Here is a 26,572-nt window from a genome sequence, read left to right as displayed (position 1 = left end):
ACTTGTGTAAACCATGATGAATGAATTCTAATTTTCTTCCAAACTGCTCTCTAAATTGTGTATGGCATTTTTACTTATCTTGGTCACTGAATTGCAAAGATTGGTCGTTGAAAGAATGTGCTGCCAAGTTTTGGTTAGAATCAAGAAAAAAAAAATACATAAAGGTTGTTTTCAGCTGAACAAGCAAATCATCCCATGGAAGAGAACATAAGTAATATCCCAGACATTCTCCTGATTACCTAAAATTCAGAATTTCTATTGTACAAAACAATCCAAACGACAACATTGATGACCATTCCATATTATATAAACATATAACTGGACGCTATAAAGGTCAACCAAAATTTGAAAATGAACAATAGTCATACAAAATGATAGGAAAATACCCTGTGGGATGTCTAAAAATGTTTATCAATACATATGGGATGACATAAAACCAACACAAGAATGACAAAAAAATCGAGTTCCACACATATGTTTATAATTTAGGAAGTTCACATGGGATGCAATGGCTTTCGCTCCCATTTCACTTCCCATACGAGATTTCATCATCATTGTAATTTGAAACCACTGGCCGAATACGAGCAAGGTCGTCTGCAATGTGGGAAGGTCTTGGGAAATGAGTTCCGCCATGGAGCTGAAAATAGAATACAGACATTTCATTATCAGTGATCATTTAATGTTTTCACCCAAAATGCATAGGAAACAAAGTAAACCTTTACCTGAGTAAAATATGGAGCTGAAGTTCCTAACGTATGATATGGCATCAACACATGTTCACCTTGGGCATTGAATATGACATTAGTAGATAACGGAGGGATAAAAATGGATGACGATAACTGTTGGGCACACACTTGGCTTTGGACATCACCCTGCATCATATGACAACGTTAATGGAACTTGAAGTGAGCATGAAGTAAAATTTAATCAAATGAAAATCGTAAACTTACCAGCAACAGTTGCGAATATGAAAACGGGGTCGGCTGAGAATCATGAAGTTGTCCAGATAACTGAAGGTCCGATGCAGCCTCTTCCATATCAATACGGCCAACGGCTGGTCTCTTTCATTTGGATTTAGTCGAAGTAGCCTGTACATATACATGGAAAGAAATTAGATTTCGTAGCGAAGCTCCTTTTCTATTTGACGAGGTTAGTAAAGCAACTTACCTTAGCCTTCTTTGAAGTGGACTCCAACGCACTTTTCCTCCGAAGTTTCCTTGGCGTGCCCTTTCTATTCGATGTCATAGGATCTAATACATTCACGCCGCTAGGACTTCGTGACTTATTACGTTGGCCTAGTAAATGCATACTTGGCTGGGATTGAACATTACTACCATTACTCGAATTTAAAGACCTCACTTCTGCAGCTTGAGATTTTATCCAATCCTTTACCGCACAAGCCCGTCTTTCGTCATTTGCAACAAGGTCCGCCAACTCTAAAAATGTCTTACACAGATCATTGTATCGAATTTGTTCTGGAGTACTAGCCAACACATCATAGTTCACCGCAACTCTTATGTGTGGTCTACTGACGTCTCTCCTCCATCTCCTGACTATATACCTATCCGGCATTATCATGACATCATTACGATCTAATACTGTAATTGCATGCCTACAAATAATCCCTCGGAACTCAAACAAATGGCAGCTGCAAAGAACTTCACGTGTGTCCATTCGAAACGACACAAAATATGTTTTCTTTCTTCTGTCCTCGGGATACACTAAGACTCCCGAATCTCGTACTTTGTCCCAAAACATCCATCTGAAGCTGCAATGACATCACAATACACCTTCCCTATGAACTCATCTTGCACTTCCTTGAACTTGGATATTGTATAAATCGATTGAAATTGCTTTTCCATTTCGAAGGCAGTTGCACAAGGCACCATTTTAGAGTATGATCTAAAATCAGCTTGGAATTCTTTCTCGACCTTGCTCCGAAGTGCTCTTTCATACTATTCCACAAACTGCTTCAATGAGGTTTTCGAATGTACATATCCATCAAAGAATGCATTCATACTCTCGCTTCGTTGTGTTGTAGACATCCCTACCCAGAATGTTGTCTTCAAAAAGCACGGTACCCAACGTCTTCTATTATCATACAAGCTCGACAACCAAGCATTGTCATGCAATTCAAACTTTTCAACCATCGTTCTCCAACCTTCTTTGAATTCAGCAATACTCTGGGAATCATATACCAATCCATGTATAGATGAGAAAATTGAACCTTTGTTAATGTAATAACCAAACTTTTCTGGCAACTTTTTCATAATATACCATAAACACCATCTAGGTTTTGTATTTGGAAAAATAATCTCAATCGCATTTTGCATAGCCTTATCTTGATTCGCAATTATTCTGTGGGAAGGATGGCCATGCATGCACTTGAGCCATGTCTTGAACAGCCACACAAATGTACCCGTGTCCTCGTTCGACAACAAACCACAACCAAGCAATGTTAATTGTCCATGGTGATTAACTCCAACAAAAGGAGCGAAAGGCATGTCGTACTTATTTGTAAGATACGTCGTGTCAAAGGTAACAACATCACCAAACTCTTTGTATGCTTGCCTAGATCTGTTATCTGCCCAAAATATATTTTGAAGCCGTGACTCGTCATCCAAATCCATACTAAAATAAAATCCCGAACACCGTGCTTGCATATTTGAAAAGTAGGTTGTAAAGCTACGGCGTCTCCTTCTCCAAGTCGTAACTGTCTCACGTGTTCAATATAGTTGCGACAATCATTTTCAACATAAGTCATATTCTCATATCCACCTGCTTCGACAACTGCGGAGTTGTAACTTTTGTGCAATGACTCCTAACGGTTCTCATTCCATACAATTGGTATTATCCCCAACTATCTCATCATCAGACAACAATAAAGGGTCTTCATTCACATCTTCCATACTTTCACGTGTTGCAACCAAATTGGATGTACAAGATAATAAATACATTGTTAAGCCAACATGGATGTGATTTCACGCAGCAAATTTTGTTAAGCAAACAAATGTCTCAAACCATAGCAACGTCAAAGCGATCAATTACAGTGCTTAATAGCACTTTATTTTTTTAACTTTCAAAAATTTCCTTCAAATTAGCATATGGAGATAGATATTTTGTGGCATTCAGTTGCATATGAAGGTTTTGCTAATATATGGCGTTCATTTACGTGTGTGTGTGTGTGTGTTCATTCCTTTGCATAGGAGGGTACATATTCCAGCAACATTCATACATTTTTTTGACAGCATATTACGGTGTATTCATTCCTGTGGTGTGTGTTCAAAATGACAGGATTAATTTTATCCCCAAATGTACAAAGAAACGTTCTGTGGTGTGTTCAAAAATCATAGCATAGAAATTACATTTGGGCAATTACCGTCTCTGGGGTAGGAAATCGTCGCTACACTGGAGAAGACAGTGAACTCGCTTGCACCAGTGGAAAGAATGACGGTCACTCAAACACGAAAAATGCTCCAACTCCGGTGCTCTGCAGGTTGGAGAAGAAGTGGAGATCCAGCTCCGGTTGGAGAAAACAGTGAACTCGCTTGCACTAGTGGAAAGAATGAGGGTCGCTCAAACCCGGAAAATGCTCCAGCTCCGGTGCTCCAATGGTATCGGAGAAGAACTGGAGCTCCAACTCCGGTGCTCTTAAGGTCGGTGGTGTGTGGAGCTTTTTAGTTCTTATTTTGATGGTGAATCGAGAGGTGGTTCAGCAGCGTGTTTGATTCAATTCAGCTTTGGGGCTTCCATTTTGGTAAGTGAATGAGAGAATTTGGCGGGTTATGAAAGAAAAACCAAAGTTTTCCCTCTTTTCCTTCTGCCACGTCGGCAATGTTTTAAACTTCTGTACAGCTACTGTAAGAAGTCCTCTGTACATCTAGATTTATTGATTTTATTATAGTGCCCAAGTATGGCAGCCAACTAACGTTTAATTGGAAATGAGCTTGGGAGTAAGCACAAAAATCCAGATACTTTAAGCAGCGATATTGCTAGAAGGAAAATAATGTAATTTACACCAAACATTTGATTCTAAATTTAATTTATAAAATTGCAATCTAGACATTATCCACTAGAAGACAGACGGTTTTATCCAAATAAATACATACAACAATTTAATTAAACAAAAATGCATATTGCAATTAATTAAAAGAAACAAAGTTAGTTGCTTAAATTTTAGCCCCATGAAATGAGGCACGCGCACACCATCAAACCGTCAAACTCCAACGTGATCCATACTAACCTGTGCGGTAGAGGAAATAGGGTGGATAATACTCAATAAGATACGAATATTAGTACAAACCCGGATAATATTTATACATTCATATATCAAAATAAATCGTACTGTCATATCATATCTTTATTACTGATAAGAGCTCATACCATATTATATCATTTGCACCGGATGGCCATATCCATCATATCGCGTATCATATCACTAGTAAAATATTTATCAATATGAAATAACAAATATTAAACAAGACAAAACCATTTGTATGTCGTTATCCCACCTTGTAATCTTCAAATGCGTTTCTACTAAAGGAAAAACGCCAAGATAAAATATGTACTATAAATGCTATGGACAATTTCTTCTAGTGTTGATACACCAAAAATATGGAAAGAAAATTAGTAATAAAATATGGGAAGACAAGTTATGAAATGTTAAAATGAAAGAAATCGTGAGGTGATGTTAAATAAATAAAGGAATTTATGGAATCTTTCTTATTAGTTAAGTGGGGAAATGGAATGACAAGTGAGAATGCAAAAGTTTTTTAAAGGTAGTTAATTTGAGTGGAAGAGAGAGAAATTCCAAGATAAAAACGCGTTAAAATATTAACATACATATGCTTATAATTATACATATATCTATATATCTATCTATATATACATACAAAATTCTCATCTTACATTATATAACTATAAATAAAAAATCAACAATTAGAAAAATTCACATTTCAATTAAATTTGGACTGATAAAATAATTTGGGCATCTATATTGCTCCTTCACGATATAAAATAATTGGGGGTATTACTGGAGAAACAACAATTGTATAAATGGACCACATACAAATACCTCAATGTGAAAATGGTTCAGTCCACCTATGAAATATTTTCTTGATAATCTACAGTTCATTAATTAATTATAAGAGACATGATACAAGATGAGAATCTGCATAAAAATATAAAGTGGGGGTAAACCGAATTTGTGGAGAATAAACACAATTGCATGCTAAAAAGAAAAAAAGTACTCCAACAAGACTGTAGCGGACAACAACCTAAAGATGGTCGAGTTAGATTCCACTATGCAATTTTTTTTCCTTAAATAAAAAAAGTGTATATATATTTATACAGATACATATACTGGTCAAACAGAACCACAGACATAATCAATCATAAGGCTTGCTCCCGCTCGATCCAGCCATCATCCGATCGAGCCATTCATGCTAGGAACTATGGTGAAGGATTTGCAGGAAATGGTTTCAGCATCTGTTCTTGCACCTTTGAACTGTCCTTGGTGCTGCATTGGAATTCAAATGAGTATGTTTCTTCAGTTAAGCTTTCAAGTAAATAAAGACAGATCGATTTTGTTTAATTTGTTTCACAGTGACAGAGAATCACAACAATTTTATCAGGCATGTACATGTCGAATTGCCATGCTTTACAGGGCATGTTAGGTAAGCTCGACTAGACAAGGACTAAACAGTTTCATCAATCTTGTCTACTTTTGTTCAATTTCATCCAATCAAGCATCCCAAACATGCTCTAATTTCATTAGTTATAGGGTAATACCTAGTCCGATGGCTTCTGAACCCTTCATTATACGTATGCGTTTGCACGAATCAACAAACATCCTGGTTAGAGAAGGAGTATGCGTTAAGTGTTTTTAATTCACATAGGTAAATTTTGCTAACTACTGTGTATAAAAATAAGAAGAAAGCAAAAGAAACTTGAAAATGTAGGAACAACTTACTCCCACGGAACATCACCAACAAGCATCCAATCTCCATCTTTGTCTTCATAAGTAGGTACACAATCAGAACCATTCAAAAGATCAATCAATTTGCTCTCATTCATAAAGTCTTTTAGTCCTTGAGAACCACAATTACCTAAGTCAAGTGCAGCAATTTTCTGTTAGGATAATGTTGGTTAAATATTTTGTGTTATTAGTCAAAAGAATATTATTAATTCCCTATGTTTATATTTATTTATTTACCAATGGTGAAAGAGCTGAACATTTTGCTTAGGGCATCATATAGTTGTTGGTAGCTCTTATATATTTTTAAGTCCACTTTACGGAGGTAAGGTGCGCCATCCACGCTGACTTTGACAAATGCCATGTGGCTGCCACCTGATTTGTTGACATCGGTGGTAGTGGTATCCTTTTGGACGGCAAGGATGTTCTTCCTGAACGATCTAACTGGTGGCCATCCCACAACTTGGGCCCTGAAATTTCAGAAGTCCCATGTAAATTTACTATCATTTATTGTACTTCAAGTTAATAAAATAGTTCTCAATACATCAGATCTAGCAATCGATCGTATTTAATTACGCAAACGAATTCATGTAAATGGCTCCAAATTTACTGGGATTCTTATTGAATTTAATCAAACTACATGATTCAAGCATTTTTGAGGGGTGAACCGAATTTCTCTAATAGTGTAGCAATAAACTCTAAAGACCAGTTCAAGTTGTTCTACTTTGAGTACAGAAGTATGTTTTTCCTCTCCACGGACATAACAGTGCTCTATGATGCATCTACACGGATACGTGTGTCCGACACAAAAAAATGTCTAATATGACGACATGATATTTTTTTAAAAAGTAACAACCCAACATGTCGCCGATATGTTGATTAAATTCTTTAATATTCTTCATTTATATAACATAAATTTAATTTTATACTTGTTATTAATTTTTCTTGTTGAAATTTTTAAATATGAGTACCTATTTATGACAATGCTTCTTCTCAATAATTCTTACGCCCTCAACTTGTTCTAAACTTGCAGGACTCTGTTTCAAGTTGATGGTATGTAAATTTTATACTTCACACGCCCTATAAAATGACCTTCTATTTATTCGAGATTCAATACTATTAGACATAACTTAACACAACTAAGAAATTGATCCAAGTCTAATTCTATCCAATCTCAGCTGCCACACAACTAGTATAGCATTCATGGTGTCTTATCCAAATCTACTCACGTTTACTTTACTGAATACACAATTATTCAAAGGCGAATGTCTCCTCCACTAAAACTATGGGTGTTAAAAAAGTAAGATTCCATATGTTTTTTGTTTTATTATTGGATTATCCACGATATTATCAAGCCCACTTGAATATTGACAGGAGCCTCAGCCAGGTTTTAAAAGTGGACACATTTTCTTATCCCTTGAGAATAAATACAAATAGTACGATACCATCCGTCGGGTGATATCAAACTATTCATTGAAAAAAAAAAACACTAGAAATGAGGAAAGAATCATAATAAATGACTATTCTTCTAAAGTGTAACGAGAATTCAAGGATCAAGTATATAACATCAACAAATTATTCCGATAAATTTAACAATTTTATTTTATTTTCCCATTTCTGTAACACCTTTTTTAATTTCCAAATGCTACATTTTTCAATAACAAAATAAGGTTTAACTTAATATCCCGGAAAGTAACTTTTAAGCATGATTTAAGACGTAAAATCTGGATCTTCCTCTACATGAATAACATTACTCTGGAAAAATCCAAAGAAAAAGGAAAGATAAACGGGTACTAACTTGGTAGGTGGTTTAGCAGAATCACTGGAAGCCGGAATTATATTCTTCTGTTTCATATCCTCAACTTGATTTCCATCAGAACTGTTAGAGTTCAGATTCAATTTCAAATCAACAGTTTCCGAGAATCCTCTCTTCCCGCTACTATTTCTGGATGTTTCTCCTTCATTTTCACCTCCTCCGGCTCCGGGCAACCCCAGGCGGAGCTCCGTCTTCTCAAAATCAATCATTGTGCTCCTCATTTCTCCACAACCTGACCTATAAGACCTAATTCTCGCTTTCTTTTTCCTCAAATTTGCGTGCAGTTCTGAAAACTTATTCGAGCGATTACAGTGCTAGAAAAAGGCGAATTTAGCAGATAATAAGAAAAGAAAGTGGAGCAGGAACGGGTAATGATATAGGAAATTGCTGTGTGCACAGCACCGCCCAATGATATATTGGCAAAAAAAAATATTTGGCTTAGATATTTGGACGGATGAGATGCTGCCACATTGAGTTTTTGGATTGTCGAAATAGCCCCTATCCTGTCGGGTGAGTGACGTAATTAATGACATAATGTTATGCATTAGTGTATCGAGTTTAAGGGACAGAGCAGCTGGCTGGTTCTTTGGCCTTTCTTTCGGATGCACTTGCTTTATTTATTTATTTTCATTAATAATAATAAAAAAAGGTTAAAACAAAAATAAAGGTCCCAGGCTCCCAACAATCACATTACATTAAATATTACATAATAATAATAATCATGGATGAATTGAGAAAATGTAAAGGGTAGCAATACAAAATAACTAATCAAATAGGATAACTACACTTTAACTTAATTTTAGTTATTTCTTTATCTAATTTTATTTACAGAAATCAATGTTGCGATGATTTGTAAATAATGGTCATCACACGTGATCATCAGTTGCTAACTTGCTATATGTACAATTTTAGTGAAATAAAAATTGGGCTTCATTTATTGACTATCTTCATCGATTTTTGTTAGTCTAGATTACGAAATTGGAAGGAGCTATTCGATTGAAATCAAATTAAAATATAAATACTTAATTGAGTAAAATTGAAGTACAATTATATGATGACGTTAGGGTAAAGTATACGTACCACAAATGTACTTGTTTGTTTAATAATCAAACATAAGAATAAATAGCATAAAGTCAACGTGACTAATGAAGATATTGTATCAACTTGAGATATTAGATAAGATACTTAACATGATATTATAGTTACAATGATATTTAAGTTGAGTGACATTGTCATTCGTTTGCTAAAAAATGAGTACACGTTGAGTTCTCGTGGAAAAATAATTGTGATCTACACTCGAGGAGAGTGGTGATGATTAATTATTAATCAATAAACTTAATCCTATTTAACAGCTTTTAATTTTTAGATGGGTTGATTAAATTGTTGCAAATTTATTTTGCACACTGTAGGGACTTGTGTAACTAAAGATGCGAAGAATCTTTTAATAATTTTGCATCCAAATAAGAGCATTTCCATTACATCATATGGAGTATTGATTGCTATATATGTGACATGCAAGTTCAAAAACTTTTCAGTTTACGTCGTATTGATGTCTATTAATAGACATTCAGTCCAGAAATACTCTCCAAAATTTACAATATAATAATATTGTCTAGGTGTCTACTATTTTTTTTTTTTTTAAATTCAAAGAAAATCACATCTAAGTTTATATAGGAAACATAAATTTTGTAGAGTCTACATATTAATAGAACTTTTTAATCTATACAAAGCTCTAGACAATGTTTATTTTTTCGTCAAGAAATCGTTTGACAAAATCTTTCTCAAATAGTATATTCGAGAGGAATTTTATAAACATTGTTAATTTTACTTACGTAATAATTTTTTAGTATTGAAGATGCTCTATTCATATGTTTCATTTCAAGTGGTCTCATCTACATTCTTAAGGCCTTATTTGAGCCCCATTTTTTGGGGGAAAAATAAGTTTTAGAATAACGATTTTTAGAAAATGTGTGTTAAAAAATAGGGAAAATTTTATATTTAGATGTAAAATTATTTTACGAGAGAATGCGTGGTTGAAACTTGGGAATGAGTTTTCAAGAAATGAGCTTCGAAAAAAATGGAGCTCAAACATAGACTAAATTCAGTCCTAATATAGTATATGGCTTAAAATTTATATATCTTTGTTAGTTGGATTTGGTGCAATAATCATTTATCTAATCTTGGTATATATTTTCCATTGCTTAATAATGCAATTAATTATAATCAAAGTGGGCAACAATCCCGAACGTGATTTGGTTTGACCGTGATGGGTTGATTTACTTAAAACATTCTTTCCATTTACAGAAAATTCAGATTAACAAAGATATTTCACTGAGCTTAAATAGTTTTCCTTGACAGGATGAAAATGCTTATTTTAAGTAGGCCAACTTCCTTCCTAGAAGTTAAGGCCAAACACGCTTCTAAATAGCGAACGAAATTTTTGATAATTCAATTTATCTTTCTCAGGCAAAATCTATTTTTCTGATTTTTGTTATTCTCAGTCATATTCACAAGAGAACCAGGCCCCCTTTCTGTGATGATTAGAGAAAAAAGGATTCTCTATATTGATAAAAAAAAAAAAAATAAAAAAAAAGAAAAAAAAATTAAAAAAAAAAAAAAAAGGGTGAGAAATAAGATGTAAGCAATTTGAGAATGTAAAAAAAAAAAGAGAGAGAGAGAGAGAGAGAGAGAAAAGACGACACAAAGAACATGACTAAACAAATATTTAGTTAAAAATCATTTTCAAAATAAATAAATAGCTAAGTAGGTAATGCATTAGCATTTTGAAACGAGGTGGGCCAAAAGAAAGTGAATTTTGAATGGATTTTCGGACTCGATTCTGGGTGATATATGGTGGATTGCGTCTTTGCTATGCGTTATAATTTTTGAACTAAGTGGTGACAACGTCGTACATTAGTTGATACCAGGACTAGAAGTCAATGTATTTGAGTGAATACTGAAGCATTACCATACAATGAGTAGATAATATAAAGCTTGAAATTGAAGAACTTAAAGTGTACATGTGATGAATTCCCCAACTTGATTTTCTTAATTATAATTTTTAGGATAATACCCTACATTAGTGGGTCATCATTGGGTGTAGAGTTTTGAGGAGTATTTTTCATTGTGGCTGTCCAACATATTCATCGTTATTCCTTTACAAGTTGGGAGCCAAACAAAGGAGGGGGAATGTTTAATGGAGAGGAAAAAAGTCAAAATGGAGAAAAGCATGTGCTTAGCTTTATTGGAGCAGAGAAATGGTGAGTCGGTCCACTCTCATGTGCGAATGGGACAAGTAGGGCATGTCATCCTCGGTAAAGCATGACTCAAATTTAGTGAAATTTAATTTAAATAGTCACATGTTAGCGTGCGTTGCACGTAATTTTGAAATGCTTTATAAGTGTTGTAAAAATAATATTTGACGATGCATTAATATAAAAAATAGTTAAAAATTGTTTATGTGAAATGAACTTTTTATACAATTCAATTATTTATTTATGTGCATGTATAATAATTAACATTTATGTATATATATACCCTAATATAATTCAATCAATTAATACTTCGAGTTCATGTACACTTTATATGTTTTGGGGCTATATAATTAATCTAGAAGTCCTACAATTCACTTATTTATGTATGAGCATATATAATAACTAACGATTATTTATAGATATGTTAAATATCACATCAAGTCTTCGAGTTCATGTACACTTTCTATGTTTTGCAGGTCATTCAATTATTTTAGGAGTAAATAAAATATTCATTAATTACTATAGAAGTAGATAAATTATTCAAGTTCATGCACATTTATTAATTTTTGATATTATTCATTTAATCTATGATATAACACCCTTTGTCTAAATGTATATAAATTATTATTTTCTATATCTATTAATTCAAATTAATTAAATTCCATGTCGGTTCATGTATGCATCATTTGTCTAATTGTATATAAATTATTCATTTTCTATATTCATTTGAATTTTACGTTGGTTCATGTACACACCCTTTATCTAAATGTATATAAATTATTCTTTTTCTATATTCATTGATTCAAATTAATTAAATTCCATGTTCATGAATGAATTTGATCGTTTTTATACAATTCAATTATTTATTTACATACATGTTTAATAATTAACATCAACTAAATACATTTTGAAAAATGAAAAGAATGTATCATTGAAATAATTGAATTATAGTAGGGTTAGAATCGTCCAAAAAATGATTATCCCTTAATGTGATATTTAATATATTATAGATTATAAAAAAATTTAAACAGAGAAAGTAATAAATAAAATAAATCTTTTTTCTTATATTTCAGTTGATGTCAGGGATCCAACAAACTCACTTCCCTTCGTCACTACATGTCGGACCGGACCGATCGATTCAGTCTGAGAAATGTCTAAGAGAAATTGGAACAAATTGTTATCGAAGAGTTTGGTAAGGTAGAGATTAAAACCTGCGCTTTCCAGCCAGTAATATTACTTCCTTGACCATTATGAGACATGTAAGATTTTTGAAATAAATGTAAGGGAAATATATATATTTAAATTTTGAAAAAATTGTGTCATTTTGTTTTAAAAATATCATTTAATTAAAATTACAGTTTCACAATGATCTACCTGTTAAACCATTAACCCAATAACCCAATGATTTTTCTAGGTCGATAATAGAGCCGAGTCCGAAAACCATGCTGCAGGTGTATCCACCCATTTTGCGTCCGTTACTCTTAGTTGTTTAAATTTTAAAAACAAATATATGATTACTTAATGCTTTTTTATTGGGCAAGTACGGTGAAATTGAATAAATAATTAATAAAATATCTTCAATTTTTTTTCGATTAATTTCAACATATCAGGCGGGTATGCACTTTTCTTATATTAGCTGGTTACACTACAAATATTGGTTAAAATTAAAACCTACAAAAGAACAATACAGGAAAACATCTCTATCCTTATCTATATCTTAAATACCACACGGTTGCATTAATTTCGTACTATTGTTACCTTTTCATCTATGTCTTCATTTGACTTACTCCCTCGATGTCTATACTTCTTAGTTGTGTCCCTCTCAACTTGCCAAAGATTCAACAAAAGTAAGTGAAATGCCATGTATTATGTTATAATAATGGTATTGGATTTTTTAGTGTATCAAAGAGTTGTAGTTCTTATATTAATGTTATTGGATTTTATAGTATATCACTGAGATGTACAATATATCGATAGAGTTGTTTGATACCTCGATGTCGACTCGTCACATTCTATAATTGAATTTGATCTTTGAAGTCTACTTGATCTACAAGATTATGATTGCCCTTAAGAGCGATTGTAGGCCAAACTTTATATAGGAGTATTCAATACGATGATATCATTAATGGTAATCGACTAGACGACATGATATATACATTGATGTGCGAGCATCACACATTGGCATTTATGTTCTTTTAAAAGTTGTGCCGGTAATGAGTGTTAAGAACTGTTGTTCAAAACAATAAAATGCGGTATGTGGAATGATGAAAAAATGGGAAATGGAAGCTGTTACGTGTTGTCATACTTGGCCAACCTACTTGGGCCTATGGCCCACTCAATCCGAACCACGTGGTGCTCTAGCCAAGATTGTTTGTATGGCCGAGACTCATATGCCGAGGCCCGTGAAGATAGCCGAAACCCTAAAGCGGAAGTATTACGTGAGTGGCAGAAGCCCCGAATCTGAATCCGAAGCCGAAGCGGAAGCCTCTGAACCATGAAGGAACGTCTTCCATGATCACTTCTCTCAAGAGATCTTCTACATAAAGATCTTGTTAGAATGATTGATGGAACGTTTGTCATAAGTGTACATGTCAAGTCTTGTCATTAGCATGGGGGTTCTGCATAAGCAATAAATGCGCAGCAAGCTAGCAAGTCAAGAATGATACATAGGATTGGATGTTTGAATTAAAGAGATGAAGTCATGTGCCACCTCATCCAATGGCTGCCATTTCACATGTACCACTATAAATACTTCCCTTGTGTAACATTGAATGACTAATGCAAGAATCAATACAAGAAACCACACTTTACTCTATCTTTCATATTGCTTTACAACACAATACGAGTTCATACATATTTACATGCACATTTATGAGCACCGATTAGTAATTATTGTACAATCGGATTACGAACATTCCGTCGGATTTCGAACGTTCTCGTCCCACGTCGTTGAGCTACTTCCAAGCCCTTGATCTGTTCGTCCTAGACCGTCCACCTGTCTTAGCGTGTAGCACCTTCGCTCATGTGTGCGTGGGTAGGGTCCGACATCTGTTGGCAACATTTTTTGGAGTCAATAGATTGGCGTCGTCTGTGAGAAACCATACCATAACCACGAACAACCTTGTAGTGAAAGCTTATTGAAGAGCATTGGGCATCTCCCTTGAAAAATGATTTTTTCTTGAAAAAGAACAAGAGGAAGCCCCACAACTTAGCAAAATCTAAAGAGTCAGACGAAAAGAAAATGAGTTCAAACGAAGACACACCCCCCAGAAGGGTAAGAGAAAATGCAAATATGCCTCTTCCACCCACTGCCCCAGCAGCTCGGCAAAGACTCCACCACCATCAAAGAAGAGTGGAATGCGGGCGACGGCATGACTATCAAGAAAAATGGCTGCCACGGCGGCCAACATGAGGGATATTACTAGCCAAAACTTGGCTATGAGGGAGCTTATGGCCCAAATGCAGGACCAGGGAGGCTTCCTCATTCCTCCATATGCCCCTCAAGGGCACTACCAGCAAGAAGATGAAATTCAAAGTCATAGAGCTGCCTCGCAAGACTATAGCCGAGGTGGAAGCCCATTTGAAAGGGAAGTTGAAGTTGATGTTTCCTCCAACTACGCTTCTGGCTGCCCCACCGAGGTCTCATTGAACCATGATAACTTCCCACCTCCGTATGAGCAGGAGTCAAGACATAGGAGGGCAGGCAGTGTATTTGAAAGAATTAGCCTCGTTGAACCGAGGTTTAGGCAACAGTAGACTCACCAGCCTTGGACAAGGCCACCGCCTTCACCTCCAATGCCCCAGCAGTCGGAAGAAAAGCATGAAAATGCCCTCATGTTGCTCCGCCTAGAAATAGGCGCCAGAGGAAGGAGGAAGAGGCTAGGAACCGTCCCGGAACATCCCACCAACAACCACGGCATGAGGCCGATGAATACGATTCAGATAAACAGTAGAGGTCCTGTGACCTGGACGATGACGATGAGAATTTGCCGTTCTCAAGGGAACTAAGGAGTGCCCAGGTTCCAAGCCACTATGTAATGTCAAAGATACCAAAGTATGACGGAAGAGGCGACCCAGAGGAGCACCTGAATACTTATAAAACTCACATGAGCCTAAGGGGCGCCACTCCAACTGTGAAGTGTAGAGCTTTCCATTTAACATTTAATGGAGCGGCCGAAATATGGTACAGTAGGTTACCGCCTGGGAGCATAAGAAGCTGGCCCAAGTTCAAGACAACATTCTTGAAGAGGTTCGTGGTAAGCAAAAAAGGAGAGACCCCCATCCAACGTCTCCAAGACATGAGACAAGCACGTGGGGAGTCCCTAAAGAGCTTCCTATCACGCTTCACCGATAAGATAACGTATTGCGTGCAAGTCACCGATCGTGAGGCGCTATCCGCATTAAGGGAAGGTCTGAACATGAATACCCTATTCTGGAGGGACGTGCAAAATCAAGATCCCACCACCTATGACGTCCTACTCGAGATGATGAGGCAGGAAATCATCAATGAAGAATTGATTGAGCATAGAAACATGGCAAGAAGGGGCCTCCCACCTCCTCAAAGGCAGCGCGCTAGAGGGCCGACCTCCCACCTGATGGACTACCAAATGAACCAGGCTGGAAATGAGAGTTCTGGCCAAGCACTTGCCACCACCACTTTGAACTCGGTTCCTAGCTTAGCATATGAGGATATCAACCCAATTGCTAACATCCAGCAGACGGAAACCCCACAAGGATCTCGTAGGGAGAGAGGTCGAGGCCGGGGGTTCGGAACCTAGAAATAGGTCAAATCAGAACTCACCGGGATACTGCGTACGCCACCGGTCCTATGGACACGACACAGGGGATTGTCTAGACTATGCGCACCGCTCCCGAGTAGAACTCCCTAGGGACAGAAATGAATCGCCCCAGGCGAACAGGCCCCCGCCCAGACACGAAAATCGACGTGGGCGTGAGGAGGCTGCTCCCCGTCAAAGGGATATTTTCCCATGACGAAGGGAGCGTGATACGGAGAGGCCCAGGGAAGGGCGCAGGCACCAAAGAAACCGACACGCCCAGGATGAGGCCCCTATCCACGAGGTGGATACCATATTTGGAGGACCATATGTTGGCGGTAAAACATAAAACGCCAAAAGGAATTATGCCCGGGACGCTAAACACCCCCCTTTGGCAAGCTACATAGTGGACAGCAGCTCCCGGAGGAGCCAAGTTCTACCCATTGTCTTCACCCAGGAGGACGCCAAAGGAGTTCACTACCCCCACTGTGATGCACTTGTTGTGAGAGCCGTCATAGCCCAAAATGGGCTTAAGCGAATGTTAGTTGACAACGATAGCTCTGTCAACATTCTATTCGAATCCGCCTTTGACAAGATGATATTGGATCATCAGTTGACACCCACCATAACTCCTCTGTACGGATTCACCGGAGATAGCATCACTCCAAGGGGAAAGATAACACTTGCAGTGGAGATGGGAGAGTCTCCCCAAACTACGATGAATTTCATGGAGTTCCTCATTGTTGACAGTCGATCGGCTTACCATGGAGTATTAGGTAGGTCAGCCCTAAAAGAATTGGGAGTAGTAATCTCCATCCACCACTTATGCATGAAATTCCCGACGAAAAATGGGGTGGCAACGGTGAGAGGTGACCAAAGAAGATCGAGAAAGTGTTATCTAAGCTCCATCAAAAAGGTAGAGCCCCGGGACGTCCATGTAATCATAGCCGATATAGTCATGGCTGATGTCTTTAGGTGATGTTCCTACCGAACCAGAAGATATCGATATGATTGATGTGCCACCCAATTTGAGGTATAGGTCATTGATGAGATTGATCATCGCATAATTGAACCCGAACCTCAAGCATTCCCGATTGAGGAACTTGAGAGCTTCTCGATAGACCCCCGAGACCCATCCAAGATGCTGAAAGTAGGCATGGGCTTATCTAACATTTTGAAGGAAAAGATTAAAGACCTCCTAAGTAAGAACCTTGATATCTTTGCTTGGAGGCATGAGGACATGGTGGGCATAGACCCCAAGGTCAGTTGCCACCATCTGAAAGTCGATCCTAAGGTTGCCCCCGCACAGACAAAAAAAGAGAGCCCTCAATCCTGAAAGGTACGAAGCTCTGAAGGAAGAGGTTCAGAAGCTCATTCAAAACGGCTTTATCAGGGAGGTTACATATCCGAGGTGGGTCTCCAACCCGATTTTAGTGAAGAAACACAACGGCAAGTGGAGGATGTGCATCGACTTCATCAACCTCAACAGAGCTTGCCCGAAAGACAGCTTTTCTCTCCCAAGAATTGATCAACTAGTAGACTCCACGGCTGGGCACGAGTTGTTGAGCTTTATGGACGCATACTCCGACTACAACCAAATACGCATGCACCGGCCAATGACGAGTACACCTCTTTCATTACAGACCGAGGCCTTTATTGTTATAGGATGATGCCCTTCGGGTTGAAAAACGTCGGAGCGACTTACCAATGGCTCGTCAACAAAATGTTTATAGACCTTATCAGCAAGACAATAGAGGTATACGTGGACAACATGTTGGTAAAAAAGTTTGGAGGCTGAGGATCACATAACGCACCTCAATAGTACCTTCCAAATCTTGAAAAGGTATAGGATGAGGCTCAACCCCCTCAAGTGCGCCTTTGGAGTGGCCTCCGACAAATTCTTAGGATATATGATTAATCAATGTGGAATTGAAGCCAACCCTGAGAAGATTGAGGCCCTATACAAGATGAGGTCCCCCCAAAACCCAAAGGAGGTGCAAAGTTTGACTGGACGAGTGGCCGCACTTAGCCGCTTTGTCTCCAAAACTACAGACAAATGCCTCCCATTTTTTAAAGTGCTGAAAGCTGGGAAGAAGTTCCAATAGAACGAGGAACGTGAAGAGGCCTTCCAAGGCCTGAAAAGGCACCTGGGGCAGGCCCCCCTCCTTTCCAAACCGAAGCCCGGTGAGATCCTATAACTATATCTGGCCGTCTCCAATGAGGTCATCAGTTCGATTCTAACCCGAGAAGAAGGGACCACCCAACTTCCCGTTTACTATACAAGTGAAATACTCTTATCGTTAGAAACCCGTTACCCCGATATGGAGAAACTCGCTTTGGCCTTGATCACGACCTCCAGAAAACTGAGACCCTACTTCCAAGCTCACACCATCCACGTGCTGACAAACTTTTCGCTAAGGCAAGTGCTCCAAAAGCCCAATGCCTCAAGAAGATTATTGAAGTGGGCAGTGGAGCTAAGTGAATTTGACCTGATGTTCAAGGCTAGGGCAGCTATCAAGGGTCAAACCTTAGCTGACTTTGTGGTAGAATTCGCCAATTTACCCGAGGTAGATGAAATCATGGAACCCACTGAGCCCCCTACGTGGAACTTATTCGTTGACGGGTCGGCCGGAGACGCCGACTCAGGTGCTGGAGTTGTCCTCATCAACCCCGAAGGTCACAAGCTAAACTCAGCGGTGAGGTTCGAATTCAAAGCCACCAACAATGTAGCAAAATATGAGGCACTTCTTGCAGGCCTCAGGCTGGCCAAGGAAATGCAAGTAAAGAGGCTACTCATCAGCAGTGACTCCCAGCTGGTTGTTAGCCAAATAAATGGTAACTTCTCAGCCAAGGACAAAACGATGGCTTCCTACTTGAAAATGGTGATGAACCTCATCCCATCCTTTGAAAAGTTTGAACTAACCCAGATCCCTCGCATCGAAAATTCTCATGCGGATGCACTCTCCAAACTCGCTAGTAGCAAGGATTCAGAACTACTCACAGTAGCACCTATAGAGCATCTCCTCCTACCGTCAACCGAGACCCCCAATGTAATGTGGGTCACTGGAACTCCTACCTGGATGCAGCCAATCGTAGCATACCTCAAAGACCGGGTACTTCCCACTGACAAGCATGAGGCCTACAAGCTAAGGAGGAGGTCATCCCACTTCCTCTTCGTTGATGATGTTCTCTATAAGAGGAGCTTCTCCTCCCCACTCTTGCGATGCGTCGGAGGAGAAGAGACTACTTACATATTAAGAGAAGTCCATGAGGACGTGTGCGGCAATCACTCCGGAGGTCTATCTTTGGCACAAAAGATATTGAGGCAAGGGTACTACTGGCCTACCCTGAAAAGGGAGGCCCTCGAGTTTGTACGAAAGTGTGACAAATGTCAACGATTCTCTTCGATACAAAGACAACCGTCGCAGGATTTGACCATGGTCTCCAGCCCTTGGCCTTTCTTGAAATGGGGTGTGGACCTCATAGGTCCTCTACCTAAAGGTAGAGGAGGTGCAAGCTTTGCAATTGTGGCCATTGATTACTTTACAAAATGGGTTGAGGCTGAACCACTGGCAAAAATCACAGAAGCTAACACTTCCAAGTTCTTATGGAAGAATATTATATGCCGGTTCGGGATTCCCTACTCAATCGTCTCAGACAATGGTAGACAATTCGACAACAAGAAGGTCAGGGCACTATGCAAAGAACTCGGCATCCAGAAGCATTTCTCCACGCCTCACCACCCACAAACAAATGGCCAAGTTGAGGCTGTGAACAAAACAATCAAACATGTCCTAAAAAGGAAGCTTGATGTGTCAAAAGGGGCCTGGGTGGATGAGCTGCCACAAGTACTTTGGGCGATCTGAACCACCACGAGAACTCCAACCAGGGAAACACTTTTCCTCATGGCATATGGTACTGATACGATGAGCCCCGTTGAGGTTGGGCTTCCATCTCCAAGACGTCTGCATTTTAGTGAGATGACAAACGATAAGCTTCTAAGGTGCGACCTCGACTTCATTGAAGAAAGAAGATATGACTCCCAGTTGAAGCTCGGCACATATCAAAGGAAGATGATGAAGTACTTCAACTCAAAAGTAAAGAAGAAATCACTCTAAATCAATGACTTGGTCCTTCGGAGAGTTTTCCTCTCCTCAAAGGAACCTGGTTTCGATTCCCTGGGTCCGAACTAGGAAGGCCCATATAAAATTAGAGAAGAGATCCAGTCTGGGACTTACTAGATTGAAGACATGAACGACAAGGTCCAACCTCGTCCATGGAACATTGAGCACCCCAGAATCTATTACCAATGAATGTACTACCTCGCTGGACGATCTTTCCCAACTCTTGTAACATTTCTATGGTTCAATAAAATTCTATGATTAAATTAACGTGTCGCATTACTTCCTCACCTCAGACGAGAGGCAAGCATCCCATCTTTGGGCCACCTTGCTTGAACTCCGAGGCGCATGCACATGCCTCCCTTCGACGAGGCTGAACGCCAAGGAGAAAAGTCTCAGCATGGCTGCACCATCCACCATGTTGGGAAGCGTCGTCACCTCGAAGGAGAGGCTAGCGTCCTATCTCTGGGTCACCTCGCTTGAACTCCGAGGAGGATGTACATGCCTCCCTTTGACGAGGCTGAACGCCAAGAGGAGAAGCCTCAACACGGATGCACCATCTACCATGTTGGGAAGCGTCATCACCTCAGAGAAGAGGCCAGAGTCCCATCTCTGAGCCACCTCCTTAGATGCCTAGGCGCATGCACATGCACCATCCACCATGTTGGGAAGCGTCGTCACCTCGGAGGAGAGGCTAGCGTCCCATCTCTGGGTCACCTTGCTTGAACTCCGAGGCACATGCACATGCCTCCCTTTGACGAGGCTATATGCCAAGGGGAGAAGCCTCAATATGGCTGTACCATCCACCATGTTGGGAAGCATCGTCACCTCGGAGAAGAGACAAGCATCCCATCTCTGGGCTACATCGCTTGAACTTCGAGGCACATGCACTAGCCTCCATTTGGTGAGGCTAAACGCCAAGGGGAGAAGCCTCAACATGGCTGCACCATCCACCATGTTGGGAAGAGAGGCCAGCGTCCACCTCTGGGCCACCTCGCCTAAACTCCGAGGCTCATACACTTGAATCGGAATAACATTCCCAGTTCGGCTGCAACGATTTATTCTTAAGATCTCTTCAGGTTACAGTTATTAAGCTTAAGTACAATTCATTTGCTTAAGTCCAATATTGGTCATAACTCATGAGGCTTGCGTTCAATTCATCTGTTCAAGTGATTGGAGTTAGGATACCCAGTTAAAGTTATTTAGTCCTTCAGTTAACTAACGTTCAATTACTTAACGAGGCCAACACACTTAAGAGAAAAAAACAATATTGAATGAAAAAGAGATTATATTGATTTTCAACTGATATTACAAAAGGGGGGCCTGAGGCCAGTACATCATGCATAACTGAAAAGAAAACTATCCTAAGCTTGGGAAGATGATGGAGGTGCCTCGGCAGTTGGGACTTTCGCAGCTTGAGTATCAGAATTTGTTTCTTTTGCCTCTGCTACTTCATCTCCCACCACTTCATCAGCTGGGGTTTGAGGCACTTCGTCCACAAACTCCGACCTAAGTTGCGACAGATCCTGATTGGGATACAACTCCTCAGCCCGCTCCATCACTTCAGCACAAGCAAAGTTCCTCCAGTAAGTGCTGAAGCTCTTGTACTCCTCGGTATTGTGGAAGTTGGCAATGTAGTCTCTCACTGCCTCCTCCCTTGCATTTTGGGCTTCCTCCCTAGCATGGATTGCATCATCGACGTACCACTTAATTTGGCCCTCAATGAACTTGTATGCATCTTGGGCCCCTGCTAGCTCCCTGTTAGCCTTCTCCAAGGCTTCAGCTGTCACCTTCTGGTGGTCATTGGAAACCTCCACCTTCTTAGTCAAGGAGGCAACCTCACACTGGGACTCATGTACCTCCTTCTTCAATGCCTCTATTTGAGCCAAGGCAGACTCCAGCTTTGCCGATTCTTCAACTTTCTGGGCCCTAGCTTCTTCAGCCTCGTCCCTAGCTGCCTTCAGCTCCTCTGCAAGGGAGGTAGCCTTCCTCTCAGAGGACTGGGTCCTCGTCTGAAAGTCAGTAAGGGCCTCCATGCACTCCAGTGCGAGACCAAAGGTCCTAACACTTTGACTCACAAGAGCCCTTGTTAAGTCCGTGGCATCACAGGTGGAGGCGTGTAGCTGCCACCGATCCATCCAGAATTTATAAAAACTTTTAGTAGCGCTTCGGATCTCAGGTAGCAGGGCCTCCACCAAAGCTGGGGCCAGAGACTCCTCCCTGTCGGCAAGGAAGCTCGGAGACTTCCCTTGTACTCGAACAGGTTTCTGTTTGGCAGCCTCCACCTTGGCCACCTCAGCTTGCCTCCTTATAGCCTCCTCCCTCACCTCATCAGCCTTGGCACGCCTTTCCATTTCAATCTTAACCGCTTTCGAGGCGGCTGCCAGTAGCTTCGGCGGTCCAGCTTCTTTGCCTTGGGACACAGAACTCCCAAATTTGCTATACGAGCTGGAGATGTGCACCAGCTTCCTCTTCTTTGGCTCCTCAGGGACTTTCTCCTTCCCCCGAGGCTCCTTCGACTTTTTTGGCCTCTGGGGGGGTCCTCTCTTTGGAAGCCCTTGATGTGCTGTCCTTGGAGAGACGCTCCACTCTGCCTCAGACCTCCTTGACTCCAGTTGACCCCGACTTTAGGGGCCTCGCCTTCACAGTAGAGGTTGCCTTAAGTATGGACGCCATGTCAGGAGCTGGGTACTCCCTCCTCTTAAACTTGTCTGCAAAATACAGCTTGTTAGTATCAAAATGAAAACATGAAAATATACAAGTGTGGGAGTTTCGTACCCTTGGAGGCCATTAGCTCAAATCGAGGAAATAGCGACTTCTATCGATAAGGTGGTCGAAGTGGCGAAACTTCATAGGTCTCTTGTAAATGTCCTCTATCACCTCAAACTCCTCCTTGCTCAGCTCGAACTTCGTACTACTATCTGCAAAGGACGCTTCAACAGTTAGAAAAATAAAAATTTTAATACAGATTACAAACTTGGGTTGGGAGACTCACGAGTTTCGTAGTACTGGGTCGGTACTATGCAAGCCAGGGCTTTGTCCCACTTCACCGCCTGCCGCCTGCCTCGCACCCAGAACCACGACTCCTTCCACCCCTTGATGGAAGAAGGCAGTCCCACCACAAACGATGCATAAGCCTCCCAAGGACTTAGGTAATACTACCCCTTCGACTCCTTCCCTATTACCCTAGGCTGGAACAGGGTCATGAAGACGCGGAGAGACAAGTCCTCCCCAAGTGATACTTCCTTCCACAGGAAGTACGAGCCGACCAACTGACTCCACCTGTTTGGCAGAACCTGAGTCGACGACAGCATGAAGTTTCTCAGCATCACCCTAAAGAAGGGGTGCAGAGAAAGACACATACCTGCCTTAAACAGGTATTCACTCACCGCCACACAACCGGGCCTCAGATAATAGGCCCGCTCATGGGCTTCGAGAACTAACATTTCCACATAGTGAGGCACACAGTACCTCTCCCTAATCTCCCCCAGCCTCTTCCCTGTCATATTTGAAGGCACCCTGGTCGCCCCCCACTCTTCGCTATAGTCCACTGGCTCCTCGGTCATAGCATACCTATCCACCTCAGAATCCCCCCCCAAAACTGACCCCATGGCCTAATGACGCTACAGTGACCAACTCCCTACCTGAAGTGGACTCCATCTCAGAAATAACTAAGAACGCAGTAAAAGGAGGATTTTCTGTGAAAAATACCTACTGAAAAACTAAACAAACAGAGTGTGCCGGAAAAGCAGTGAACGGACTCGCCTCAACCCCGGAATGTTTAAGTTCTAAAGAGAAGAAATCAGATTGCAAGTGCTGGAAAATCCGGAAAAAGAGAGTTCTCTCGCCTTTTATAAAGGGCCAGGAAGAACCCCCACCGTCAGATCGAGACTCATTCAATCTGAACCCTTCATTTTAAATCAAATCCGAGGCGTAGAATTCAAACGGCTTTCCAAACCTACGCATAAGATTTAAGCGTGTCTCCCACACACCTCAGCCAACGTGTCTGCTTCTAAAAGCTCCAATTGTTCTAATAATTACGATTTTAATTCGGCGGCAGCAGGCGCCTTGGAAGTCGCAACGGTTCAACCACCTTTCCTCGAAAACATGAGCAAAACATCAAATCATTGGCACAACTGCCAAAGAACAATTATTGGCAATGAACCTCGGCTTCATCTACAACATTCATCCATCAAGCCTCGCAGGTTCGGTTTCCCAACCACCTCGGCTTCATCTACAACATTCAGCCATCAAGCCTCGTAGGTTCGATTTCCCAACCACCTCGACTTCATCTACAACATTCAGCCATCAAGTCTCGCAGGTTCGGTTCCCCAACCACCTCGGCTTTATCTTCAACATTCAGCTATCAAGCCTCGCAAGTTCGGTTCCCCAACCACACACTTCTCGCAACCATCTTCAACACTTCTCGCAAGCCTCACACATTCAATTCATGCCACCACCTCAGCTTCTTCATCACTCACCCGCAACAATTCATTTCTAACTCCAACCATGATATAATTATCTATACTTGGACTTGGAGGACTATTATTTATGGTTCAAAAATTCTTTCAATTTTTACCCAACCCACTGGCTGTACTTCATTAAAGTCCACGCATTACATAAATGACTATACTTGGACTTGCGGGACTATTGTTACGTGTTGTCATACTTGGCCAACCTACTTGGGCCTATGGCCCACTCAATTTGAACCACGTGGTGCTCTAGCCGAGGTGGTTTGTATGACCGAGGCCCATATGCAGAGGCCTGTGAAGATAGCCGAAGCCCTAAAGCGGAAGTATTACATGAGTGGAAGAATCCCCGAATCCGAAGCCGAAACAGAAGCCTCCGAACCATGAAGGAACGTCTTCCGTGATCACTTCTCCCAAGAGATCTTCTACATAAAGATCTTGTTAGAATGATTGATGGAACGTTTGTCATAAGTGTATATGTCAAGTCTTGTCATTAGCATAGGGGTTCTGCATAAGCAATAAATGTGCAGTAAGTTAGCAAGTCAAGGATGATGCCTAGGATTGGATATTTGAATTAAAGAGATGAGGCCACGTGCCACCTCATCCAATGGCTGCCATTTCACATGTACCACTATAAATACTTTCCTTGTGTAATATTGAAGGACTAATGCAAGAATCAATACAAGAAACCACACTTTACTCTCTCGTTCATATTACTTTACAACACAATACAAGTTCATACATAATTACATGCACATTCATGAGCACCGATTGGTAATTATTGTACAATCGGATTACGAACATCCCGTCGGATTCCAAACGTTCTCATCCCGCGTCATTGAGCTACTCCCACGCCCCTGATCCTTTCGTCCTAGACCGTCCACGTGTCTTAGCATGTAGGACCTTCGCTTACTTGTGCGCAGGTGGGGTTCGGTATCTGTTGAGAACATTTTTTGGGGTCAACAGAAGCCAAAACATGTAGTGTTTTATTCACACCTCATTAATATAATGTTGAAATAAAAAAAGTTAGGAACATGAGTGTGACAATACGTAAAAATTATGAATCTTCGTATAATTAAAATGTGATACGGATATACTTAGCACTAACCAATAAAATTAGAACATTCTATTTTGCTCTTATTTTATTCCATAACTACATAAAAACACTGTTTAGTTTTATATGTAGAATTCTTATTCATATTCGAATCAAATCGTGCATATCGATAATATTGGACAAATTCTTTAGTTGTTTCTATGGTTTTCACTAAAAAAGTATTTAATTATAGTAATCTTTCAGGAATATTATATTATTTCCGTTAATGGAGGAGGCATATTCCAACATGCAAAATGCTTTTTATTTTAAAAAGTCACCTCTTAAAATTCTAACAAACTCTTTAGTTATATTTAAGAATAGATAAAAAATGGATAAATTTTAGTTTATGTATGACTCGTGTTTATAAATAATTATAAATACCTCATTTTTCATTCACACATAACACATATTGAAAGAACAAAAAAATATACTCATTATTTATTACTTATCTCTATCTATTTATAATTTAAAACATTTACTAATACTTTCCTAACATACTTAGCCCTTGTTCGAGCTCCACTTTGGAGGAAAAATGTATTTTTGAATAGTGTATTGATGGAAAATATATACTTGAAGATAAGAAATTTTTTTGATTTGCATGTAATATTATTTCATTAAAAAATGTGTGTTCAAAATGATATTAAAATACTGTTTAAAATTGTATTTTTTCCCCCAAGGAATGAGACTCAAACAAGGGCTTAATTCTATCCTTCCACAGTGAAATCCGACAAAAAAAAATCCCACTCAAATGATCAACCTCTGTATTCTATCATATAATATCATAGAAAAAGTTCCCACTAAACCAAAAAAGGGGTATCTCTATTAAGTGAATCCTTCCAGTCCACTTGCTAGGCCATCTTCAAAACTAGCCCACTTCTTTTACCTTTTGAATTTCAGCCCTAATTGTCAGCCCATTCACAATTTTTTCTTAGGAAAATTACATAATTCCAGATGTTTAAAGATTACAATTCAAATATCAAGGTTGAAGTTTTACTATTCATAAATCAGGTATCAATATAATAATTAAATATTAAATATTCTCCCAAATTATTCCAAACCTTAATCATTTT

At 39.7% G+C, this 26,572-nt stretch overlaps 1 protein-coding gene across 1 annotated transcript; it reads right to left on the bottom strand.

Annotated features, from left to right (window-relative positions):
- Positions 1-5,110: 5,110 nt before the first annotated feature.
- On the bottom strand, positions 5,111-8,182 carry LOC111383761 (auxin-responsive protein IAA16). The gene is made up of 5 exons (XM_023007910.1): positions 7,773-8,182; positions 6,215-6,444; positions 5,972-6,107; positions 5,791-5,852; positions 5,111-5,518 (listed from the first exon to the last, which is right to left on the bottom strand). The coding sequence occupies exons 1-5, from the start codon at positions 8,009-8,011 to the stop codon at positions 5,481-5,483; spliced, it is 705 nt and encodes a 234-aa protein (XP_022863678.1). The 5' UTR covers positions 8,012-8,182; the 3' UTR covers positions 5,111-5,480.
- Positions 8,183-26,572: the final 18,390 nt, after the last annotated feature.

The sequence above is a fragment of the Olea europaea genome, chromosome 3, assembly GCF_002742605.1.
Source record: "Olea europaea var. sylvestris chromosome 3, O_europaea_v1, whole genome shotgun sequence".
In the NCBI taxonomy this organism is placed as follows: domain Eukaryota; kingdom Viridiplantae; phylum Streptophyta; class Magnoliopsida; order Lamiales; family Oleaceae; genus Olea; species Olea europaea.
The sequence above is the reverse complement of the archived record's forward strand: the minus strand, read 5'-3'. Positions and strand labels throughout refer to the sequence as shown.